Raw genomic sequence first — 25,576 nt, forward strand, 5'->3', positions numbered from 1 at the left:
AAAACAAATACAGTTTTTTTTTTACCTCCTGTTTGCTCGATCAGCTGCTGGATTGCTACTGCTGCCGTGCCGCATGATCTGCATCTCGTGTGGTGCTTCGAACATTTAAAAGTCTGTACAGCAGCTGTCTTTGTCATCTACTCTTTGTCTTTTATTTCTGGCCCTGGTCGTGGACTTGGCACAAAGTCTCGTCTCGCGGAATGTGAGTTCTTGATATTTTATGTTTAGAATTTAAAAACAGAATAAGAATCTGAAAATGTAACAACATCACATTAAAGTTTGATAAATTCTGAAAAGAATGATGCCAAACGTATATATGTAGGTTTTAAAAATAAGCCAGATTTAAAGCGTGACAAAAAACGTGACATAAAAATATCACATTAAATCGTTGCACTTTTAGGCTTAGGATTTTATATAGAGGGTGAAGATTTAAGACGCCTTTGATGATAAGCCCACTTCTGTCACTTTATTAACCTACCAATAAATGGTATTGTCCAACCATTAACAAAGCTGAGAATTACTATTTTAAAGTCTAGCAAGTGTCATATTAAAGACAAATATGCATGTTTTTTCCAAAAGGACCAAAATTGTGAAAAATCATTGTTATGTCCAAAAATGCAATTTAAAATATTATTTTAAAATAATAAAATTTTAATTTTAATTAAAAAATTAAAATATTTTTTTATTTTTAAAAATATCTTTCACATTCTGTTTTTAGTCTTTATTACAATGTCCAATTTCCAGCAACCATTTTTATTGGGATAAAATGGTTTAAAATACTCAAGCTACTACTGCTGATATGGTCAAGTCTAAATTTAATTCTGACTGCTTTAAACAAACTTAATTGAGTGGTTAGTGTTAATTTAAGGTATGTTATTCATTTGTTACAGCTTTTGATGGCACAAAGTGTTACTGAAAACTTCAAACATTCAGGATCTTGGCTAGATAATGTTACGAGTACTAAAATTATATAATCAATTAAACTAAGGCTCATTCTGTATATCTTAAAATCATTTACTTTGACTATCTGGAATATAACTTAGAATTGCTGGTGTTGCAGGTGGATTATTCTGGTATAACAATTTGCAAATTCATCCACATTAACAATATTTAATTCTCTTTCTCACACAACACCATGGCACATAACTATTCCTGCGTTTCTGACATGCCAGTGTATTCTCTAGTAATCACACTACAGTCAGAGACTACTTCATTTGAAAATTTTGCATAAGATAGTGACCATCATTTTATTTTCACATGTTCCTTTCCACCAAATTTAATTTATATAATAAATTGCTATAACAATAATGGCATTTTTAGTGCTGAATCATGTAAGTGGGCATTGTGGTTACAATTTTGGACTTCAAACCCTAAGATTGTGATTTCAAATCCCATGACAAGTGTATGGCCATGAGTAAGTCACTTCACCTGCCTGCGGTCCAATTTGAAAAACAAAAGAAATATAACCAATTTTATTTCTTAGATGTTGAAACTTTGCCTTGGATAAACATGTCCCCTAATTAATAAGTAATAGTACTGATAAGTTAGGAGACCCGGGTTCGCTTCCCGGGTGTGGAATTTGCAGGTTCTCCCCGTGTCTGCATGGGTTTCCCCGGGTACTCCAGTTTCCTACCACAGTCCAAAGACATGCAGCTTAGGTGCATTGGTGATTCTAAATTGCCCCTAGTGTGTGCTTGATGTGTGTGTGTGCCCTGCACTGAGTGGGCTGGCGCCCTGCCCAGGGTTTGTTTCCTGCCTTGTGCCCTGTGTTGACTGGGATTGGCTCCAGCAGACCCCTGTGACCCTTTAGTTAGGATATAGCGGGTTGGATAATGGATGGATGGGTAGTATTGCTAAACATAGCAATCAGAAGCCTGCTTAAGCCGATTTACATTAACTTGATCACATCTATCCCAGAAGAATTGTGTCACATTGGGACATTTTTCAATCGCCAATTAAGCTAACTTATCTTTGGGATATTGGTGTAAAGTAAAAGCAGACATTCTGAGAATGGATGTCACCTGAACGTGTGACCCAAACCACCATTGATAAATACTATGAATGTTTATCACCCTATTGAAATGGTCGGTGGAAGAAGGCCAGATTAGTGGGCTTGATTTCAATGGCTGGTTTTAAATGCAGGTTACCTGACGTCTTTCACAGATGATGTTTTCTGCAAATATTATTTGTTATTTATTTTGCCTAATTGACTTTAGGAACTGTATTTTATCTTTTGCATGTTTTGTGCATTTGGTTCGACCTGCCTTACAATTTTAAAAGTTTTTTGTACTCAAATAAAAATTACTTTTCTGCTCTAACAGGAGGTGATGGACTGAAATAAAGCATTTATTCAGATTAAGATGACTCTTAGTGAAGAATATCAGACAGTTAAAAGTTAGAAAAAAATAATCAGAATTGCTCTTAGTGAGGAAAATTGCAACTATTAAAAATCATTCTAATTGCAGGACTGTTATAGAGTCCACTGTTATTTAGATCATTTTAGTATTCAAGTGTAACAAAATTGTCAAGGGGCACATACAAAATGCTCTAATCATTTACATGCAAATTAATCATCCACTGCATAAAGTGCTCTTCATGACTTCCTTGCGGTGTATTAATGCACACATTAAATGTACAGCATTTTGTTTTTTTGCTTAAGTTAGCATTCACAATTTCAATTAAAGTCTCATTACTTAGACAGTAACTATCACCTGATCTCCACCATGAGGTTCAGCCGTTGCGCATGTTATTTTCAAACACCTCCACTTTCTGCTCGACGTTCGCAGTCTGCCCCCTCCTGGATTGCCACCCACGTGGGAGTCACTGCAGTGGAGGTCACTGGGGAAGGGAACTCGGGATGGGCCTGGCCCACAGGGTTGCCAGATGTTTGGGTTCACACTACATTAGTCTGTTTTTGAAAAGTCTTGTTTTGGTGGTGTGCGTTTGTTTTTTTGTTTTGGTGCTATTTTTCAAAGGGTACATGCAGCAGCCCAAACCCTTAAACCCCACCTGCCAGACATCAACAGTGGAAAAACCTCCAAGGGGAGCTGCCTGGACTTCGATAAAAGTCCAAGGTGACTGGATGTCAACAGCGGCAAAAACCCAGCCATTAAGCAGGTTTTTAGCTTTCATTTGGCTATAAATATTTCATGGACCTGCCAGCTCTGTGGGTGGATAGGCAGCTGGAGCATCTCTTAGTCACGAAGAAGGTGATGCCCTCAGTACGGTGGGTTCTTACCCTGTGGTCTGTGTGCGGATCCCTATGTAGTGTTAGGGACACTGTTCAGTAAAAATTGTGCTGTCCTTTGATTGAGAAGTAGAATCAAGGTATTGACTTTCTGTAGTCATTAAAAATTTCTCCTGAAAGAGTGAGGTGGCTACAATGGCCATCATGACCAGAACATTCTGGTACCCTAATTGACCTCTGTGTCAAACCGGCTAACTCTCTCTCTGAGCGCTTCACTATCTACTAGGTGTGTCGTGAACATGTTGGCTGCCATCGCATCATCAAGGTGGATGTTACACATTGGTGCTGGATGAAGTGGGCTTTCCAGTATCTATGTAAAACAAATATAAATATAATCAACAAATCTTATATTTACTGTAAATCTTGATTTTATTGTAATTTGCAAAATATAAATTAAAACTTTAAAACACGCTTAAATATTGATTGAATTAATTTCAGACAGACAGACAGACAGACAGACAGACAGACAGACAGATAGATAGATAGATAGATAGATATGAATGGCACTATATAATAGATAGATAGATAGATAGATAGATAGTGTGAACGGCACCCGGGCACAGACAGGCGGACATGTTGTTTCTCAAACCACCACACGTTTATTTACTACAATATTTACAACTAATTGGTCACAAAGACCCAGTCCAATGGTCACACAGACCCAGTTTAGTGCACAAACAAACCCCAAACAGTCCTGGCCACAATGCCTTGTCTTCGGGCCGCCTCCACTCTCCTCCTGAGCTTCGTCCTGCTTCCACCCGACTCCAGCCCTGAATGACGGGAGACGGCCCCTTTTATGGAGGACCCGGATGAGCCCCAGGTGTTCCCGGCAATCTTCTGGCCACGCCCCAGCGTGGCGGAAGTGTCGGCTGTCCTCCCGGCTGCTCCCGGGCACCGTCCTAAGTCTTCCCCCCAGCACTTCCTGGTGTGGCAGGAGTGCTGGGGAAACAAATCCCCAAGGCATTGGGCGCCTCCTGGCGGTGGCCACGGGCCCCTACAGGGAAGAGCTTCCAAGCCCTTGACCCGTGGCTCCCAAAGCAACCCGGAAGGCGCACCCCACGTGATCCAGGCCGGGCTCTGACCCTCTTCCGGTCCCTCCTGGCGTCCCGGCCGGGTCATAGCCCCTGGCATCCCTGACAGTGCCCCACAGCCAGCGAAGACCACTCGTGGGTAAGAGCGACCCGTCCCGCGAGGGCAGCAGAGCTCCGAAACGGGCCCCACTCGAGGACAGCCGGGGTCCGGCCCCGCACTCCTAGCAGGGACAGGGGCGGAGACACAATCCAGACACCAACCCATGGTGCATCCCTGTGCCTCGCACAGGTTGTGCTCCCCCCTTTTACCGGCACCCCGGGGCTCCTTGGTGGCACCCCTCCGGGACCTCCACGCCTTTGTTCTGAGCCACTCGTTCCCCCGTTGGCTCCTCCAGCTGCGAGCGCACCTGCGCACCGACAGAGAGATCCTTCTGCAGACGGCCCGACATCAGAGGGCTGTTCCGCCGAAGGGTTCCTTCAACTCGCCCGGGGTCCGTCCCTACAAAAGAGAACACAGGGGCAGAACCGCTGCCAAAGCACCCAGCCCGGGCCACGCACGGGCAGCGTTCCCCTCCAACCGCACCCGGCACTTGCCTGATCGGCACCCTCTCCGCGCTTCCGTGTCCTCTCGACGATGGAGTCGCCGGCACCGCTCTCTCTCCGCCGGCCTCAGGGATTCCCTCTGCTCTCTCAGAGGGCAGCCAGCCACACGCTGCACCCAGCAACGCTCTCACCTTATCGGAGGAATCGCACCCAGCCCTTTATTCCTCCCTTCACTCTGGGACGCCCTGACGGTTTGAGACCCTTATGGAATAAAAGGCGCCTCTGTCCCGTCTGCGTCCCTATAGTGCGGCGCAAGACCGCAGCCAACTCGGGGCGGAGGGCGCTAGGACCCGGGGCACTTAGCAGCCCGTGTCCCTTCAGCGTCCTCACGGACTCCCCCCTCGCCGCGCATGCAGTCCGCGGCGCCGCACCTCCTGTCGGAGGGCTGCTTACTCGGAACTGATCATTGTCTTCACAGCCTTTTTCAGCAGCCCTCCCATATGCTTTACGGAGTCGGCTGTACTCACCGTCTCCGCTGTACCTCTCCGGCTGGAGATTCCAGCGTCGCGCCGTCCCGTTGTCGAATGAAACGTTCTCAGCGCCGCGAGCGCCTTCCTCTCCAGTACCAGCACCTCAGCCCGGAGGGCACATAGCACCTGCAACACGCTGCCCGGCGGGCTGAAGGGACGCTCCAGCTCCGCCAAAGCAGCCGGCAAAGACAGGAAGTTAACCGACGCGGAGCCTACCTGTCTGTCAGCCTCCGACGCCGGCCACTTCCTGTGGGCCTTTTCCTCCGGCCCAATCGGGTCTTCCCCCGCCCGTGATGGACATTCGTTGGTCCCGCCTCTGCAGTCATCGGCGGGTACACAAGACACACCGCCCAATCGCGTGCCTGTCAGGGGGAGGGACTTCTGGTCCGCGGCCATCTTGGCTCCCCTTCTGCGGCGGCGACGTGCTTGCCGGCAGCCTTGTTGTTGCCGCACCTTTGAGCTGCAGCGTCTCCTCCTCCGCAGCCCTCGCGCTGCCGCTGTGCTGCCGGAGCCCGCAGACCGGCATGCGCCTGCCACTGACGTGGATCCGGAAGCCCCTGTCTGCAACAAAGAAAACACGCCCGGCCCCATGGGCGGCTGCCGCTAGGCAGGGAACTCACCTCCCCGGACTCGTCAAACCGAGGACACCTCCTCGGCGTGGCCTTTCTTGACGCCATGCCGCCCCGGCGCCTCCAGCAACGGCGCGCTCATTGGAGACCGCTGCACTCATTGTAGGCACGCCGCTCTCCCGCATCAGGGAATAACGGCCCTCCTGCGGACCCTGGCGGTCCGTGGGGTTCCTTTACCCGCGGGGCTGTGCACGCAGCACCCGCGGTACGTGGGTGGGGTCCCCTGCTGCACCGGGCCGTCCACAACAATATTTTGTTGATCAGGTCTCCGCCTTGAAACAGGCGGAGCATCCTGCCGACTACGCCAGATGTGAACGGTACCCGGGCACAGACAGGCGGACATGTTGTTTTCAAAACCACCACACGTTTATTTACACACTATTTACAATTATATAGGGTCACCAAGACCCCAATCAATGGTCACAAAGACCCAGTCACGTGCACAAACCCCCAAACTCCCAATGTCCTGGCCACAATGCCTTTCTTCGGGCCGCCTCCACTCTCCACTGCTTCGTCCTCCTTCCACCCGACTCCAGCCCTGAATGGCGGAGACGGCCCCTTTATGGAGGACCCGGATGAGCCCCAGGTGTTCCCGGCAATCTTCTGGCCACGCCCCAGCGTGGCGGAAGTGTCGGCTGTCCTCCCGGCTGCTCCCCGGGCACCGTCCTAAGTCTTCCCCCCAGCACTTCCTGGTGTGGCAGGAGTGCTGGGGAAACAAATCCCCAAGGCATTGGGGCGCCTCCTGGCGGTGGCCACGGGCCCCTACAGGGAAGAGCTTCCAAGCCCTTGACCCGTGGCTCCCAAAGCAACCCGGAAGGCGCACCCCACGTGATCAGGCGGGCTCTGACCCTCTTCCGTCCCTCCTGGCGTCCCGGCCGGGTCATAGCCCCTGGCATCCCTGACAATAGATAGATAGATAGATAGATTAAAGACACTATATGATAGATAGATAGATAGATAGATAGATAGATAGATAGATAGATAGATAGATAGATAGATAGATAGATAGATTAAAGACACTATATGATAGATAGATAGATAGATAGATAGATAGATATGAATGGCACTATATAATAGATAGATAGATAGATAGATAGATAGATAGATAGATAGATAGATTAAAGACACTATATGATAGATAGATAGATAGATAGATAGATAGATAGATAGATAGATAGATAGATAGATAGATAGATAGATAGATAGATAGATTAAAGACACTATATGAGATAGATAGATAGATAGATAGATAGATAGATAGATAGATAGATAGATAGATAGATAGATAGATATTTTATTAATCCCAAGGGGAAGTTTACATACTCCAGCAGCAGCATACTGATAAAGAACAATATTAAATTAAAGAGTTATAACAATAAAGGAATAACAGATAATAATTTTGTATAATATTAACGTTTACCCCCCGGGTGGAATTGAAGAGTCGCATGGTGTGGGGGAGGAACGATCTGCTCAGTCTGTCAGTGTCAGTCTGCCATTCAAATATTTTCAACCAATAAAGTTTATGGGGGTCTACTCATATTTTCATCAAACTGTAGTACCGCTCAGAGTGCTTACCGAGAAATACAGAGGTAAAGTGAGCTTGACTTTTGACATTCATTTGACATTCACACTTTGAAGTTTCTCTCCAGAATGTCTTCTATGACTTTAGAGCTTTTAAGCCTGGCAATCACAGTACTGAGCAGGTGTCATTATAACAATCGAGACGAGAATAAGTCATTCAGCCCAACAAAGCTCGCCAGTCCTATCCACTTATTTCTTCCAAAGTAACATCAAGTGCAGTTTTAGAAGTCCTTAAAGTCCTACTGTCTGGCAGACTATGTTTTAACTTATTTCATGGGTCTGTAGTCCTCTGATTGAAGTAAAACTTCCTAATATCTGTGGAAAGTTTACCCTTAAGAAGTTTCCAACTGTGTCCCCCATGTTCTTGATGAACTCATTTTAAAATAACAGTCTCGATCCACTGAACTAATTCTCTTCATAGTTTTGTCACCTCTTAATCTCCTTTTACTTAATCTTTTCTCATAACTCACCCCCCACAGTCCTATCAGCCTAGCTGCTCTTCTTGGAACTTTTTCCTTTTTGTAGCCTGGAGACCAAAACTGCACACAGGACTCCAGATGAGGCCTCACCAGTGTGTTATAAGGCTCGAGTATAACCTCTCATGACTTGTATGCCACATATCAGGGCACAAAATAATCCAACATTCTGTTAGCTTTCTTAATGGCTTCTGAACACTGTCTGGCAGTTGATAGTGTCGAGTCCACTAAGACTCCTAAATCCTTTTCATAAGGTGCACTTTAGATTTTCAGACCCCCCAGTGTGTATTCAAACCTAACAATTTTACTTCTTAAACTATTTGTTTAATACTTACTACGTTTACTTACAGTACATTAATCTGCCCAAGCCTGTATGCTGTCTAAATCCCTGTGTAATGATTCAATGGATTCTAGGTTATCTGCCAAACCACCTAGCTTGATTACATCCGCAAACTTAAACAGTTTGTTATTTATATTCCTATCTAAATCATTTCCATTTATTAAACATAGTAGCACCCTTAGCACTGACCCCTGCTGGTCACCACTCTTAACATCAGCCAATTCTGATGAGGTTGCCTGCATCATCACCCTCTGCTTCCTGTGTATGAGCCAATTTTGCACCCATCTACACACAACACCCTGAACTCTAAATTCTTTTAGTTTGATACCCAGCCTCTCATGTGGCACCTTATCAAATGCTTTCTGAAATCAGGATAAATAATATCACATGCTCCACCTTGATCGTATCCTTTTGTTGCTTCCTCATAGATTACCAGAATGTTAGTAAAACACGACCTACCTCTTATAAACTCATGCTGACTGTTCTTGCCATGTGCGTCTCAATATCTTCCTTTAAACAGCCCGTGATGCACGTTAAGCTTACTGGCCCATAGGTGCTTGGGTCTGCCCAATCATCTTTTTTATATCACAAGATTATGTTTACAGTTTTCCAGTCCTTCGGAACTTCCCCAGTGTGTAGCGACTTCCTAAAATGGATGTGAAGAGTTTATATATGTACTTGCCAATCTCCTTAAGAACCCGAGGATAACTATTAGGATAAACACAGGTGTCAATAAGCAAATAAGTAGTGATATGTGAAAGAAAAAAAAAATCATTGCCTTATCTCAAGGAATATTAATTCTTTCTGCTGACACTGCAACATTATGAAAGTGAAGGATCCGATTGTCTGGTAACAGCTAGTGAGGAGAGGGTTATTGTGCTCAGTGGTAATCAACTTAATATAATTGAACAGATGTTGTATTCTTATACATTTAATCTTGTACGTACTTAAGGTTAAATTTATTCAGCATAGGTTAGGGTTGCAAGAAGCCCATGATTTTCTCAGCAGCACCGGAAGACGGAAATATAGTGGATTGTACACCAATTCTATTCAGGTCACAATCACAAACTCAAGCAGAAAACAGTGTGCTGCTTGCAATCCTGCAACACAAACCTATTAGACAGACAGACAGACAGACAGACAGATATGTGAAAGGCACTATATGACAGACAGACAGACATGTGAAAGGCACTATAAGACAGACAGACAGATATGTGAAAGGCACTATAAGACAAACAGACAGACAGATAGACAGATAGACAGATAGATAGATAGATAGATAGATAGATAGATAGATAGATAGATAGATAGATAGATAGATAGATACTTTATTCATCCCAAGGGGAAATTCACATACTCCAGCAACAGCATACTGATACAAGAACAATATTAAATTAAAGAGTAATAAAAATGCAGGTAAAAACAAACAATAGCTTTGTATAACGTTTACCCCCCAGGTGGAATTGAAGAGTCGTATAGTGTGGGGTCTCCTCAGTCTGTCAGTGGAGCAGGACGGTGACAGCAGTCTGTCGCTGAAGCTGCTCCTCTGTCTGGAGGTAATACTGTTTAGTGGATGCAGTGGATTCTCCATAATTGATAGGAGTCTGCTGTGTGCCCGTCGCTCTGCCACGGATGTCAAACTGTCCGGCTCCATGCCTACAATAGAGCCTGCCTTCCTCACCAGTTTTATTTTTTATTATTATTAAACTATTTTAATTATTTTATTATTAAATAGTTTTTATTATTAAAATATTTGTTTAGTATTAATTCAGTTATTTGCTAAAGACATTTTATAACAGTATATGATCTAGTAGCGTAGTGGCCAATGTTCATCTGGGAGCTCAGATTAACTTTGCAAAGTAAAAATTGAATGAACATCGAACAGACATGTAAAATGAAGGCTGATTCATATCTTAACTCTTGTCTGACTTAACAGGTTTGGTGACCTGTGAAGAGCCCAACAGTCTGCTGCACTCCTTTTCTGGGACTCTACACTGGAAGGGGGAACAGTACCCCTTGAGCAATGACCGCATTCTCCTACGTGGATTCCGACTCCGCAATACACATACTTGCTATGGCCTGGTCTTATTTGCAGGTAATGTGTACCAACAACCTCCTCCACCTCCAAGCCTATTTCATTGAGAGATCAGTCAAATGAATTGATAGTGAAGGACAATTCATAGACGATTCATTCTTTTTTGAGCAACTTTTTTCAGTGAATCACAGGAGTGCTAATGTGCATGCATGATGCCACCACCCTCTTTCGTTTTGATGTTTAAAGCACATGTGCAAGTGCTACTCGCCTCAGTCATGATTCTCATTCTCTTCACTCATGATTCTTTCTAGTTAGAAGTAAATCATCGATGAACGAGTACGCTGTCATTGAACATTCTTTTATTTATCGAACAAGTACAATACAGTAAGAACACACTCATATTGCCTTGTTTTAATTTTTATTTTTTACAACTCAGTCTCCAATTTGTTCATAACAGAATATATACAGCTCAAAAAATGAAAGGCCCACTTTTTAATGAGAGTATAGCATCAAGTCATTGAAACTTTTGGGCTATTGATTTGGTCAGTTAAGTAGCAGAGGGGCTTGTTAATCAGATTCAGCTGCTTTGGTGCACTAGAGGGGCAACAATGAGACGATCCCCAAAACATGAATTAATGGTTTAACAGGTGGAGGCCACTGACATTTTTTCCTCCTCATCTGTTTTTTCACTCATTTTGCATTTGACTACGGTCAGTGTCACTACTGGTATCAGGAGGCAATACCTGGATCCTACAGAGTTTGATGGCACAGGTAGTCCAATTTCTCCGGGATGGCACAGCAATACGTGCCATTTCCAGAAGGTTTGCTGTGTCTCCCAGCACAGTCTCAAGGGCATGGAGGAGATTCTAGGAAACAGGCAGTTGCTCTAGGAGAGCTGGACAGGGCCATAGAAGGTCCTTAACACATGAGCAGGACCGGTATCTGCTCCTTTGGCCAAGGAGGAACAGGATGAGCACTGCCAAAGCCCTTCAAACTGACCTCCAGCAGGCCACTGGTGTGAATGTCTCTGACTAAACAATCAGAAACAGACTTCATGAGGGTGGCCTGAGGGCCCGATGTCCTCTAATGGGCCCTGTGCTCACTGCCTGGCAACGTGGAGCTTGATTGGCAGTTGCCATAGAATGCCAGAATTGGCAGGTCCACCACTGGTGCCCTGTGCTTTTTACAGATGAGAGCTGGTTCACCCTGAGCACATGTGACATACATGAAAGGGTCTGGAGAACGTTATGCTGCCCGTAACATCGTTCAGCATGACCGGTTTGGTGATGGGTCAGTGATGGTCTGGGGAGGCATATCCATGCACAGACCTCTACAGGCTAGACAATGGCACCTTGACTGCCATTAGGTTTCGGGATGAAATCCTTGGACCATTGTCAGACCCTATGGAGGTGCAGTGTGTCCTGGGTTCCTCCTGGTGCACGACAATTCCCGACCTCATGTTGCGAGAGTATGCAGGCAGCTCCTGGAAGATGAAGGAATTGATACAATTGACTGGCCCCCACGCTCACTCGCCTGACCAAAATCCAATAGAACACCTTTGGGACATCATGTTTTGGTCCATCTGATGCCACCAGGTTGCACCTCAGACTGTCCAGGAGCTCAGTGATGCCCTGGTCCAGATCTGGGAGGAGATCCCCCAGGACACCATCTGTCGTCTCATTAAAAACAAACTTGGTCAGGCATGCATACAAGCACATAGGGGCCATACAAACTGCGGAGTATGATTTGGAGTTGCAGCAGTGAAATTTCAACAAAATGAATTAGTCTGCAGCATCATTTTTTCACTTTGATTTTCGAGGTGTCTTTGAATTCAGCCCTCTGTAGGTTGATCAGTTTCATTTCCATCAAACGATGTGCCACCCTTTCGTTCCTAACACATTACCTAGCCTTTATCAGTAGAGATATCCAGCAGGATTTTTCCCATTGAGATCTGATGTGTTTTCAAAGTGTTCCTTTAATTTTTTTGAGCAGTGTATATAAAAAAAAAAATGTAACTAATATACGAGGAACATTCAAAACATTTCTGCACTTTTTTAATTTTGTTTATTAAGAATTTCAAAACCAAATTACATCACTTTTCTACATAGTCACCTTCGTTTATGATGCAATTTTCGCAGCGTCGTACCAACTTTTTAATGCCCAATTATTACTCCTCCTGCCTTCACAATTTCCAATGAAAATATAAAGGTGTGGAAACTTTTTGATTGTCCCTTGTATTTATGTCCCATGGTATAGTCAACAAATTAGTCACACAAAATTTATATTATTTTACTTTCTAACAATTATTTGCTTTTGACTTTATTTTATCACACACTTTTTACAGCTCATTGAAAGTATGAAATATGTGTCATTCACAACTTCTTTCAAGTTTGGACTGAATCATTACCTGGAATGAGTCACACGATTCTTGTTCATTTGATTCATAAACTAAAGTCAAAGAATCATTTTCACACAATTTTTTTCCCCTATGATTCTCATACTTAATGTCTTTTTATAATTATGCATTTTCACTATATGGTCAGGGCAAATATATGGTGGTGCAGTGGTAGCACTGTTACCTCGCCGTAAGGAGACCTGGGTTCACTTCCCGGGTCCTTCCTGTGTGGAGTTTGCATGTTCTGCATGTGTTTCCTCCGGGTGCTCCGGTTTCCTCCCACAGTCCAAAGACTTGCAGGTTAGGTGCATTGGCGATCCTAAATTGTCCCTAGTGTGTGTGTGTGTGTGTGTGTGCCCTGCGGTGGACTGGCAACCTGCCTGGGATTTGTTCCTGCCTTGCGCCCTGTGCTGGCTGGGATTGGCTCCAGCAGACCCATGTGACCCTGTGTTAGGATATAATGGGTTGGACGACTGACTGACTGACTATATGGTCATACTTCTTGCTTTCATAGAGCCTAATATTATACTATATGAATTACCAGCATGTTTAATATATATATATATAATATAATTAAATAAAATGTATTTTACAACTCGTTTAAGGGCCTGCAAGAACATTTTTTTTATTATTATTATGGATGATTTACAGTAAATGAATTAAATGAATCAATTCACTTAATCAGTTATTTAAAACAAATTAAATCTGTAAAGTGAATCGAAATACCCACCACTAATTTGTAAAATGATGCAGTTTCCATGACTAGACTTATACTGGCCAGTTGTTTCTTTTGTTTGGTATTTGTTTCTTATCCCTAATATTGCAATGAATATAGAACTGTGAACAGCTCTCTTTCTGGACAAAAATTAGTTGTGATGTTTCTTCCTGTACTCACAATGTCTGTCCTTCCGTACAGGCCCAGATTGCAAAATTATGCGTAACTGTGGCCTCTTTACTGTGAAGAAGACCCAGATTGAAATCCTGTTGAACCGCATCGTCATACTGGTATGGAGAATTGCAGTTTTGTTGGAGTTAGAAATTCTTTTTGAGTCAATGCTTCAAATCCTCTGTGTCTCTTTTAGATACTAACATTCTTGGCAGTTACAGCCACACTCTTGGCTGTAGGCTGTGGTGTATGGGATGCTCAGAAGGGCAGAAAAATTGAGTACATTACTGCAACTTCCCGTGGAGATTCGTCTCTTTACATGGGCTTCCTGACATTTTGGGGTTACATCATCATTTTAAGCCCAGTTATGCCAATGTCTCTGTACATCACGTGAGTAAGCGTAACATTTATCGTAGAAGTGGAAATATTGGGAACATCGTGAAAGGTTCTGTTGCTTGCTCATTACACAAGATGAGAGCAAACTGTAGTAGCTGTGTGGTTATTAAAACTACACTTATCCCCACTTCATCACACAAGACAAAATTTGTTCTTTTATAGATGAAATAGAGACAGACGCATTATCAATAGGGCTACACCCAGAGCTATCAGAAGTTGGGAATATTCCTCTAAAGGTGTACTCACACTAGGCACGTTTGTTCCGTACCATGTCCAAGAAAAATTGTCCCCCCTTACTACTCCCCTGCTGGCCTGAACTCACACTGCACTTCATGTTCTGGACCCGGGCACACTTCCGTCATGATTGTGCAACTTTGTGTAAAGCCAAAAAAATATCCAAACACGGAGTTATGGTACGCATTTCAAAATGATTTAACTTATTTTGTGGCTGTTTTGGAGTCGTATAGGTAGATAAAGCTCTACCATCTTATAGGATTATTGAGTGTGCAGCACAGCATTTTGCTGTTAATTGTGCTACACATATAAGAAGTTTTTATGGAAACAAATGATGTTAAGGGAGGAATTTGCAGCTTTTCTTGCCAACTACAATTTACATTCATTTGTGAGGTGAGAATAAGAACCTGTTTTTAACTTAAAAGGCATTGAATGAAATGAGAATTGCACTATCTGACTTGTAGTGGTCCGGTGCCACTAAGATTCACAACGTCAAGATGACAGTGATTTATTTATTTTTATAGAGGATCCCAGGGACGCTCCCAGCCTTGGCCTGACCCGCACACACTCACAACACAAACAGAGACAAAATAAAGCACACTGGGAACTAACAACAATTAAAGAATATAATGAAATTAAAAAATATAAATGAAAACAATAATACCACTCCAGTACCCCTACGGCGATATTACGTTAAACACAAAAACACAACTCCACACAGGAAAGTCCAAGGAATATCACACCAGATATAATGACAGATGACGAGAGTAAGTCCAGAGATCTGTATGTTGAAAGGGAATGAAAAAGCAATCCTATCGGTAGACACTGTAAGGGTGAAGACGGATGGATGGTTCACGAGCGCTCCGACACTTGCAGGAAAGCCATGAATCCACAATCAGTCCTCAGCACACAGGTAGACAGAAGACGATCCAGACCCCAACAACAAATACAGTCCAGGACACAGCGACTAAATATGGCTTAATTAACAGAAGACAGTCCAGCAGGTAAACGAAACACAAAATATAACAACAAAAAACACTTCTCCCTGTTTCCAACACCTGCCCTCCTTTTAAACCCTTCTGACAACCTTTGACCCCAACAGCCCCTGCAGGGACTGCTGGGAGATGCAGTTTTAACTACTAGTAGCATTGCTACAGCATCATTGACATCATGTCTGTTTTCCGTACTCGGGCACATTTAGCGATCACACCGTTCCTGAATGCTACTGAACCATGCGCGGGCGCACCTCTTCCAAGTGGGCCAGGGCACGGTATGGTTGGCCTACCACTCTAGTCAAACGAACTAGACTTTGCGGGGTTACATGCAGACAAATGTGCTCAAGAATGGAACGAGTTGCCAGTGTGAGTACACCCTTAGTCTTGTCTCAACCACACCCACATTTCATAATCAAGGGCTTTGGCACATTACGCTTGCTATATCCACATAACAAAAGTTAGAAATTTTAAAGTTGGCCATGTCCATAAAGACCAGGCTAGATTAGCAGACTACAGAAATACTTTTCACCTACATAAGAAAAAGTGTTTTTTTTTCCGGCTGGAGTTTGTGGGCATTGGACATGAACTGTGCCTAGACATTACAATTTACCAGTGCAGGCCACTGGTACACCTCCTTTTCATGAACCTGCAAATTTCTTCTTGTGACCATAAATGCATTTACATTGACATTGCAAGTTCCACACAAAGAAACACACAGTTGTAATCATAAGGAACCAGCAATTCATACATAAAGAAAGATATTATGATGTTCTTTACTCAAGACAGAAAAGTAACTGATGTTTGTGGTGATTTGTGGAAAGTAATAATAATATGTGAGCCTAAACCTTGCTGAACTGTCTAAGTCAAAGCAGAAATTTCTCATTTTTAGTTTTGAGTTGATCCACGTGGTGCACAGTCTTTTCATAGACTGGGATCTTGACATGTACTTCATTGAGAAGGACACCCCTGCCCGGGCACGGAGCACTGCCCTCAATGAACAGCTTGGCCAAATTGAATTCCTCTTCTCTGACAAGACAGGAACCCTCACACAGAATATCCTGACATTCAAGAAGTGTTGTGTCTCGGGTGTAATTTATGGTGAGTAAGAACAGCTCTGGTGACGGGGCAAGATAAGGGACAGAGCATTGTTGTGAGCAGTTAATTAATAATCAAAAATTTTATATTGAGTCTTAGAAAACTTGTATTATGCCTGTAAATATTTAAGCGCTAAAGCATTGCAGCCGGTAATTTTGCCAGTGCAGAGCTCTTAATCTCCAGTTATATTTCATAATTGGGTGCCCTCCATGTAAGGTTTCTGTAGTCTCTTATGTAGATAGATAGATAGATAGATAGATAGATAGATAGATAGATAGATAGATACGAGCGCAGAAGCCGCTACTACAGAAACACACATGAAAAATGACGAGGAAAGAACGTATTTAAGTGTTACTCAATAAGCATAGGCTGAAGTAACATGACCTCACAGCCAGGGCTGGATTAAGACTCTTAGATGCCCTAAGCACTAAGTAATTTTGGTGCCCCTTACATTAGTCATTCAAAATATTAAAACAATAACAAACTAGAAAATAAAATTTTATTTAAGTATCAAAAATTCGAAATTAAAGAAAACATTTTGACATGAAAACCGTAGATTTACCATTATTTATGGCTTTTGTGTCAATTTAGCAAATCTATTTACACATATGCTTAGTATGTGAAGAATATTTTGTGAAAATTTTGTTAATAAATCTTTATTAGTAAAAAAGTTATAAACAATTTTATCCAATAGTAATCAGCTGTACGATTTTCACTTTTGCAAAATGTAAATGAATTTAAAAATATCCAATAGATAGATAGATAGATAGATAGATACTTTATTAATCCCAAGGGGAAATTCACATAATCCAGCAGCAGTATACTGATACAAAGAAACAGTATTAAATTAAATAGTAATAAAAATGAAAAAAATTAAAATAAAATTAATGTTCGCATTTACTCCCCCGGGTGGAATTGAAGAGTCGCATAGTGTGGGGGAGAAACGATCTCCTCAGTCTGTCAGTGGAGCAGGACGGTGACAGCAGTTTGTCGATGAAGCTACTCCTCTGTCTGGAGATGATCCTGTTCAGTGGATGCAGTGGATTCTTCATGATTGACAGGAGTTTGCTTAGTGCCCGTCGCTCTGCCACAGATGTTAAACTGTCCAACTTTAATCCTACAATAGAGCCTGCCTTCTTAATAAGTTTGTCCAGGCGTGAGGCGTCTTTCATCTTTATGCTGCCACCCCAGCACACCACCGTGTAGAAGAGGGCACTCGCCACAACCGTCTGGTAGAACATCTGCAGCATCTTACTGCAGATGTTGAAGGATGCCAACCTTCTCAGAAAGTATAGTCTGCTCTGACCTTTCTTACATAGAGCATCAGTATTGGCAGTCCAGTCCAATTTGTCATCCAGCTGCACTCCCAGATATTTAAAGGTCTGCACCCTCTGCACACAGTCACCTCTGATGATCACAGGGTCCATGAGGGGCCTGGGCCTCCTAAAATCCACCACCAGCTCCTTGGTCTTGCTGGTGTTAAGCTGTAAGTGGTTTGAGTCGCACCATTTAACAAAGTCTTTGATTAACTTTCTGTACTCCTCCTCCTGCCCACACCTGATGCAGCCCACAATAGCAGTGTCATCAGCGAACTTTTGCACGTGACAGGACTCTGAAATCATTTTTCATCATCATTTCATCTATTATTTTTTACTTCATTATGTTTCTGTTGCATATCTGAGTTTGCCATAAAATATGGTGTTGGCAGCTACCGATACCTCCTTAAGAGGCAAATCAAGACGGAGAGAGCTGCTGAGTTGGAAAGCCATGCCACAAAGCTAAGAGCTGAACGTGCAATGGGCTAATGGTCTCTTTCAGCTGAATGGTAGAACTGCAATGCCAGTAATCCTTGTTCAGATCCCACAGAAGAGAGAGAGGAGTGGCACAATGAGCACATTTCTCACCAGTAACACCTCCCAATAGCAGTGCTACTGCAGCAGAAGTGTCAGTCTGGTGAAGCAGAAGACAACATATTCTTGTCAGACCTTTTTCTAAAATATAAAAGAAAGACTCTTGCTGGTGAAAGTTTTGTTTGGTTATGAATTTCACATTTCTAATTAAAACACTCTCCTGACAATTCTGATTTTGCCCTAGTATGGAAGTTCACCCAGTCAATCAACCAATCTTGTATTAAGGTAACATTAGTTTTTGGCCTGTGTATGCAGCTTTTACACAAAACCAACAGCATGGTCATATTACAAAGAGCTGTTCTTGTTGGTAAAAAATGTTATGTCATGTGATAGTGCTCATTAAAAAACATAATAAATATAACCCAAAAATAGATTGGTTATTGTCAACAAAGCCATGTTTTTAACTGAAATATGTTATCCATCCATCCATTATCCAACTCGCTATATCCTAACACATGGTCACGAGGGTCACAGGGCGCAAGGCAGGAAACAAACTCCGGGCAGGACACCAGCCCACTACAGAGCAGACACACACACACACTAGGGACAATTTAGGATTGCCAATGCACCTAACCTGCATGTCTTTGGACTGCGGGAGGAAACCCATGCAGACACGGGGAGAACATGCAAACTCCTCACAGGGAGGACCCGGGAAGCGAACCCAGGTCTTCTTACTGCGAGGCAGCAGCGCTACGAAAAATGTTATATAAAACAAAAATAAATTGCTTAGTGTCAACAATGCATAATTTTAACTGTGACCAGCTGTTTAGAAACTGAATTGATGGATAATTTATTACTTATTGCCCTTTACGACTCTGACTACGACATGTATTCATGTTCATGTGTATCTTGTGCATATAACATGGAAGATACAAAGCAATATCTGAAACCTATATGGAATCGGTCTAGTATGAAAGTGTAAAGTGGGCTTTGATTAAAGCAATAAGTATAGATAATATAAGAAATACTGACTTCAATTTAAAAATGTTGTGAACTTTGATGTTTTGAAAGTATTTCACTAAAGTAAAAACAGTGCCTTGTCTTTAAAGGATCTGATCAAATCTTTAATGATTCCATTTATCCTCTCAACTATGAAATCATTTTTCCCGGCTAGGTAATGATGAGACTCAAGTTAATAGGATTGATGAGCTATGTCAGATGAATACCTGCTCTTGTCAAAACTTTTCTGATGTTCTATTACTCTTCATACCTTTAGCATTTAGTTCATTTAATTGTATAGAAAAGGGGTTCTTAAACATTTTATTCTGAGGGCCCAAATAAGAAAATTGATACCATAATGGGACCCCAGACAAATTAACAGTGGCCATGTAATAAACACAGTAAAACTTTTGTTTCTTTTCAAGCATATTTCTAACATGTGTATTACTAAAAGAGAAACATAGAAAGGAAATGTATTTTTAATAAAAGTAGTTACCATTGAAAACAAGGAAGAGAGATTCCTGAGTAAAAACCCCGCTAGTGTAAATGCTTAGTGGAGGCTTCAGTAAAGTAAATGCTTCATTATAAGGAGTCCAGTTCAAGAATATGATGATTTTTGAAAGGACAGTACAAATGGTTCATCATTTGACTCATGGCACTGGATAAGGAATAAAGTAGTCAGAAAATAGTTAATTGACACTATTCGTTTATCTTGTCCTTAATATTTTTTTAATAATTTTTTTCAAATGAGCTCAACCATTCAGTTCAGTTTGCAAATCATTCAGTGTATCATGGCTTTGACTTCAAATTGAATTCAATAAACTGAGTATGTAGCTAAATTATTCTGAAACATGTAGGTAGTGTTTGTATTTTATACAGGTGATAAGATAAATGTTGATGAGGAATTCGGTGAACAGTCCAGTCTGAAGTGTTTAATGCTACTGACTGACATCATGCTGAATGCTAAAATCCATTTTACAGACTGCGTCACCCTTTTGATATTTTCTGCTGTTCTTACAGTTCTCAGTGGTCCAACACACATCCTTCACACTACCAGCAGATTGAAATTTATGAAATAATTTTACAATAATTATACAAGAAGGAATTTCTCCTTGCCAAGGCAGGATAAACCTTAATACAAAGCCTTCTTTGCACGTTTCCTACAGATTTTGATTCAAAGTATGGAAAATCATCACATTCTTGTACCTCACCAGTTCTTTTCGTTTCTATATTTCAAGCTAGTGTTATCGTCCCTTCACTTCACAAGTTCACCTGTCATTCCCCCCTCTCTCCCCCATTCTTACATGTGTCTTTGCTAATTAGTAATCTCAGTCTGACTGTTTCACATTATTGTGTCTTGGGGAATTTTAATTATATTTAAGTATTATAGAAAGGGTGGGTGGCACGGTGGTGCAGAGGTAGCGCTGCTGCCTTGCAGTTAGGAGATCCGGGTTCGCTTCCCAGGTCCTCCCTGCGTGGAGTTTGCACGTTCTCCCCGTGTCTGCGTGGGTTTCCTCCGGGCGCTCCGGTTTCCTCCCACAATCCAAAGACATGCAGGTTAGGTGGATTGGCAATTCTAAATTGGCCCTGGTGTGTTTGTGTGTGTCCTGCGGTGGGTTGGCACCCTGCCCAGGATTGGTTCCTGCCTTTTGCCCTGTGTTGGCTGAGATTGGCTCCAGCAGACCCCCGTGACCCTGTATTTGGATTCAGCGGGTTAGAAAATGGATGGATGGATTATAGAAAGGAAAGCTTTTTCTGTTGTGTTAATGGCATGGTTTATAGGCTACATCTTAGACTGCACACTACCACTATAAAATGTACCATGCCATACCATACCATATTTATTTGTTGAGCGCTTAAAAACACAGCATTACAACTGACCAAAGCGCTGTACAGTTACAACAAGCAGGACTAAAAGCAAAATATTAAAAACAAACATTAAGAGAGAATTAAAACAGAGATACTAAAAACAGGTCAAGGGACCAAATAAAATAGAGAAAATAGCAAAAGACAAGTGGAAAATGAAACAGGTTAAGAATTAAAAGCCAATGTGAAGAAGTGCGTTTTTAGGCGAGATTTGAATGTGGCGACTGAAGCGGTTTGCCTAACCACTAAGGGCAGGGAGTTCCAGAGCCTGGGTGCACAGACGGAGAAAGCCCTTTCACCACGAGCTTTAAAACGTGCCTTGGGAACGGTTAGGAGCAGCTGATCTGCGGATCTAAGAACACGAGGGGGATTGTGACAATGGAGCAAGACACTCAAATAGGCGGGGGCTAGACCGTTTAATGCCTTATAGGTTAGGAGGAGAATCTTAAAATTGATTCTGAATGTACACTAAATAGAGCGCAGTATATCACGTACTTGGCTAATTTTACTAAACAATCATGAGGCAACCAATCAAAATTTGGGTCTTGACCCATAAGTTAAGAAATATGAATATAGAGTAATTCAGAGAAAGAAATAAGACTATAGTGGATTTACCTAAATCATGCACTGTATAATAAGATGTTCTTCTCAAACCGTTTGGCTTAGGGTCATGTGGGAGCAAGGCTTATACTGGCAGCAATGGATGGCATGTTAGGCCATCCCAATGCCCACTAATGCACATTAGAATCATCAGTTTCCCTAATCTGCACATCTTTGAGAATGTGTAAAGTAAACTGATGTGTCCAGAAGAAAACCCCATGCAGACAGGGGAAAATATGCATGGGATCTGAATCCATGATTCTGTATCCAGTAGGTGTCCACTCTGCCATTATTTATCCCTATGATAATCTCTATATATATAAAATCCAACGTATGTCTGTATGTCTGTCCGCTTTCACGAGCATTATCGCTTTTTGATAATTTGCTTGAACATTCCAGTTGATTTTGTGACTTCTCTCTTCACGCTACGTATCATGGTTCACTTGTGGTAGCGATATATTTGCAAGAATCTGAGAGACATGCAGCAGGCCGAGGGGAGGGGGCCGGGGTCCTTGTCACTCACACGCCAGCCTTACCTCCACTTAGCTAGCGAATGAGAAAACTACTTCATGGATTTAGAGCAGGTTTTTTTCTATAATTTTCTTGAACATTCCGGTTGATTTTGTGACTTCTGTCATTGCGCTAAGAATCATAGTTCACTTGCAGTAGTGATACATTCCTGGTAATCCGAGACAGAGGCTGCAGGCACAGAGGAGGGGAAAACGGGACATCAGGAGTAGAGAGCTGGGCAGGGCCTCTTCACTGTCCTGTTTCACTACTACACAGGCAGAGCCACGGGAGATGGGTATTATTTAATATATCCATTTAATGAATCTGCTTAATCCATGTTTAATGCCATTGAGAGCCATAGCTTATCTGAGCAGCACTTGTTATAGCATAGGTACCACATCCAACTCCAAAACAGGGCACCAGTTCAATGCAGAGAATGCTTAATTCATACCAAACTCAGTGATATTGTAACAATTAGGAGTCACCCATTGACCTAATGTGCATGTTACTTGGGATGTTGAAGGAAGCTGGAGCATCTAAAGAAAATTCCATACAAACATGGGATGGGCATTTAAATTTCACACAAACAATGATGTCTAGGATTCAAACGCAGTGTACTTGAGCTCTTTACAGAAATGCTAACCTCTGCTTCACCATGCCCCAAATAATGAATGGAATTTATTGTTCATTGCATTCCTTTTTGTTTGCTTATTGTCTTATATTTTATCAGTCATTTTTAACACAAGTGGACCAATATATTTTGCTTTGGATTATGAATTTTAATCTAATCTAAAATAAGTCCTTTTTTTGCAGGAAATAAACAAATCTACAGTGAAACCACTCAGGTATGCCATTGTCTTAATTCATTTTTTGTGAATATCTCGGTTCCGAAAGAATCAGAAAGCAGATGGGCCACCTTGAGAATGTGGCAGTATAGCCTGTGGTCTTTCACGGAGCAATGCTCACCTAGAAAAGGGTCTAGGGCACCTAATTAAAGCAAGTGGTTAGAGTCTAAAGGAACCTAGAAACCTTTTAGATGACTGAAGTGTGAAATCTGACTATCATGATGAACATATGTGTTAAGTTGTCTTTCGAACACTGAACACCTGGGGAGGCTCCTGCCTTAAATATAGTGTGGCCGGGTAGTGTAGTGGATAAGACACCTCTAACTCATTCTATCATGCTAACCAAGTCACCTCTAATTAAAATTTCAAACAGTGGTACTGTATCATTTTCTTGTCATTTTACTTAACTGAAGGTGTCAGCCAAATATGCTAATTATAGAAACATTGGCTGCAATGGTAAAGCAGAAGAACAAGGCATCACTAGCTCAATTACAAACCACTTTTAGTAATAAGCTTGGCTACCATCTCTGTCACATTTCTTTTTACCCTAGCCCATTGACCTTCAATGGAATCCTTTTGCTGATGGAAAGCTGAATTTCAGTGACCAGGTGCTTGTAGACAGGCTAAGGAGTGGGGAAAACAGAAGTCTTACTGAGTTCTTTCAAGTACTGGCTGTTTGTCACACGGTCATGGCAGAGGAAGTTGACGGTGGGCAGAAAATCCATGATTTACATGCTTATGCTCCGTGAACATTGTTTATGCACATCCCACTCTTTCTCCTTTGACGTGTCATTTCCATTTTTCAGGAGATCTGCGATACCAAGCTGCATCACCAGATGAAGAAGCTCTGGTAACAGCAGCCCGGAATTTTGGCTTTGTTTTTATGTCCAGAACCCAGGACTCGGTGACAGTCAGTGAACTTGGCAAAATTCATACATATGATCTACTGGCCATCTTAGATTTTAGTAGCCAGAGGCGCAGAATGTCTGTCCTTGGTGAGTTTAATTTGATCACCGTATTCATTTCTTACTTTTCTTGTTTTTTAACTTGAAGTTTGAGTTTTAATATGAATATGGATTTTATCCTTTTTTTAGTGCGTGAACCCAGTGGCAAAATAAAGCTTTTCTGCAAAGGTGCTGATATTGTCATTTTTGAAAGGCTAGAAACCAAGTGTTTATATTTGGATGCCACAGAAAAAGCTCTGGAGGTGAACGTGTCTTGCTTACCATTTCTAGTTCTTCCTATAATTGAAAAAGCTGGAAATAACATGACTGTTTTTGGTCTACCTGCAGGAATTTGCAAAGGACAGTCTACGCACATTATGTTTGGCCAGCAAGAATGTCCCAGAGGAGTTCTATCAGAGCTGGAGTAAGGAGTTCCTCAGTGCTACAATGGCAATGCAGAACAAAGAAGCCAAGCTGGAAGCAGCTTATGAAAAGATGGAGCAAGAGCTGACTGTGCGTATCTTTGCTCTATTTAGTAGAACAGCTTTGCATCATGATGTCCTTTTACATCGTAGGATCTGGTATAAAAATTACAATAGAGTTTCATGCAAAAGATAATGCAGGGAAAATATCACCTTGTCTTGTCTCTGGCAGCATTTACATTATTAGAATTTCATTTTATACAGGTGACAGACTGGTTTCTCAGAAATGGTTTCAGTTCTTTAGATAGATAGATAGATAGATAGATAGATAGATAGATAGATAGATAGATAGATAGATAGATAGATAGATAGATAGATAGATAGATAGATAGATAGATAGATAGGGAACCCTCAGACCACTCGTCAGACACCAGGTAAAAGTCCAAATACTTGATTTATTAGGACAATAAAGTGCACAAAGCACCCTCTTCTCCACAATACTCATAAATCAATACAATACTCAATAATAATACAATCCTCCACTCCCAGATGCGTTGTCCTCCTACCACCCAGCTTAGCTCAACGCTCTGGTGTTTCATTGTCCTTTTTATAGTCCATGACCCGGAAGTGCTCCTTGACCTTCCAGTCCATGTGACTTCCTAGCACTTCCAGGTCAAATCAAAACTCTTCTTTCTTTGTCAGCCCGGAAGCACTTTATTCCTTCTGTCCTTGTGACCGGCAAGTACTTCCGGGCTGTAGGAAAAGCCAATGTCTCCCTGCAGCGTCCCATGGTGGCCCCGACGTTATCCAGCAGGGCTGTGCACTACAACTCCAAAGTCCTTGATGCCCTGCTGTAATTCGGGGAATCTCCACATTGCAGGGAGGGCTCCATCTGGCGGCTTGGGGGACTTGGCCGGGATAAACTGCCAGGCATAATCCACAATAGATAGATAAATAGATAGATAGATAGATAGATAGATAGATAGATAGATAGATAGATAGATAGATAGATAGATAGATAGATAGATAGATAGATAGATAGATAGATAGATAGATAGATAGATAGATACTTTTTTAATCCCAAGGGGAAATTCACATACTCCAGCAGCAGCATACTGATAGAGAAA

General features: G+C 42.2%; 1 protein-coding gene across 2 annotated transcripts in view; it reads left to right on the forward strand.

The window, feature by feature from the left end:
• The window catches only part of atp8b3 (ATPase phospholipid transporting 8B3), an 89,868-nt gene that overhangs the window by 39,088 nt on the left and 25,204 nt on the right, over positions 1-25,576 (forward strand). For both annotated transcript variants that reach the window (XM_039766925.1, XM_039766927.1), the window contains 9 exons: positions 10,314-10,472; positions 13,724-13,812; positions 13,890-14,083; positions 16,208-16,416; positions 23,052-23,083; positions 23,635-23,791; positions 23,890-24,078; positions 24,178-24,290; positions 24,376-24,540. In XM_039766925.1, coding sequence (XP_039622859.1) covers positions 10,314-10,472; positions 13,724-13,812; positions 13,890-14,083; positions 16,208-16,416; positions 23,052-23,083; positions 23,635-23,791; positions 23,890-24,078; positions 24,178-24,290; positions 24,376-24,540 — 1,307 coding nt within the window. The remainder of the gene's footprint in view (positions 1-10,313; positions 10,473-13,723; positions 13,813-13,889; positions 14,084-16,207; positions 16,417-23,051; positions 23,084-23,634; positions 23,792-23,889; positions 24,079-24,177; positions 24,291-24,375; positions 24,541-25,576) is intronic.

Source organism: Polypterus senegalus, chromosome 10 (assembly GCF_016835505.1).
Source record: "Polypterus senegalus isolate Bchr_013 chromosome 10, ASM1683550v1, whole genome shotgun sequence".
Classification (NCBI taxonomy): domain Eukaryota; kingdom Metazoa; phylum Chordata; class Cladistia; order Polypteriformes; family Polypteridae; genus Polypterus; species Polypterus senegalus.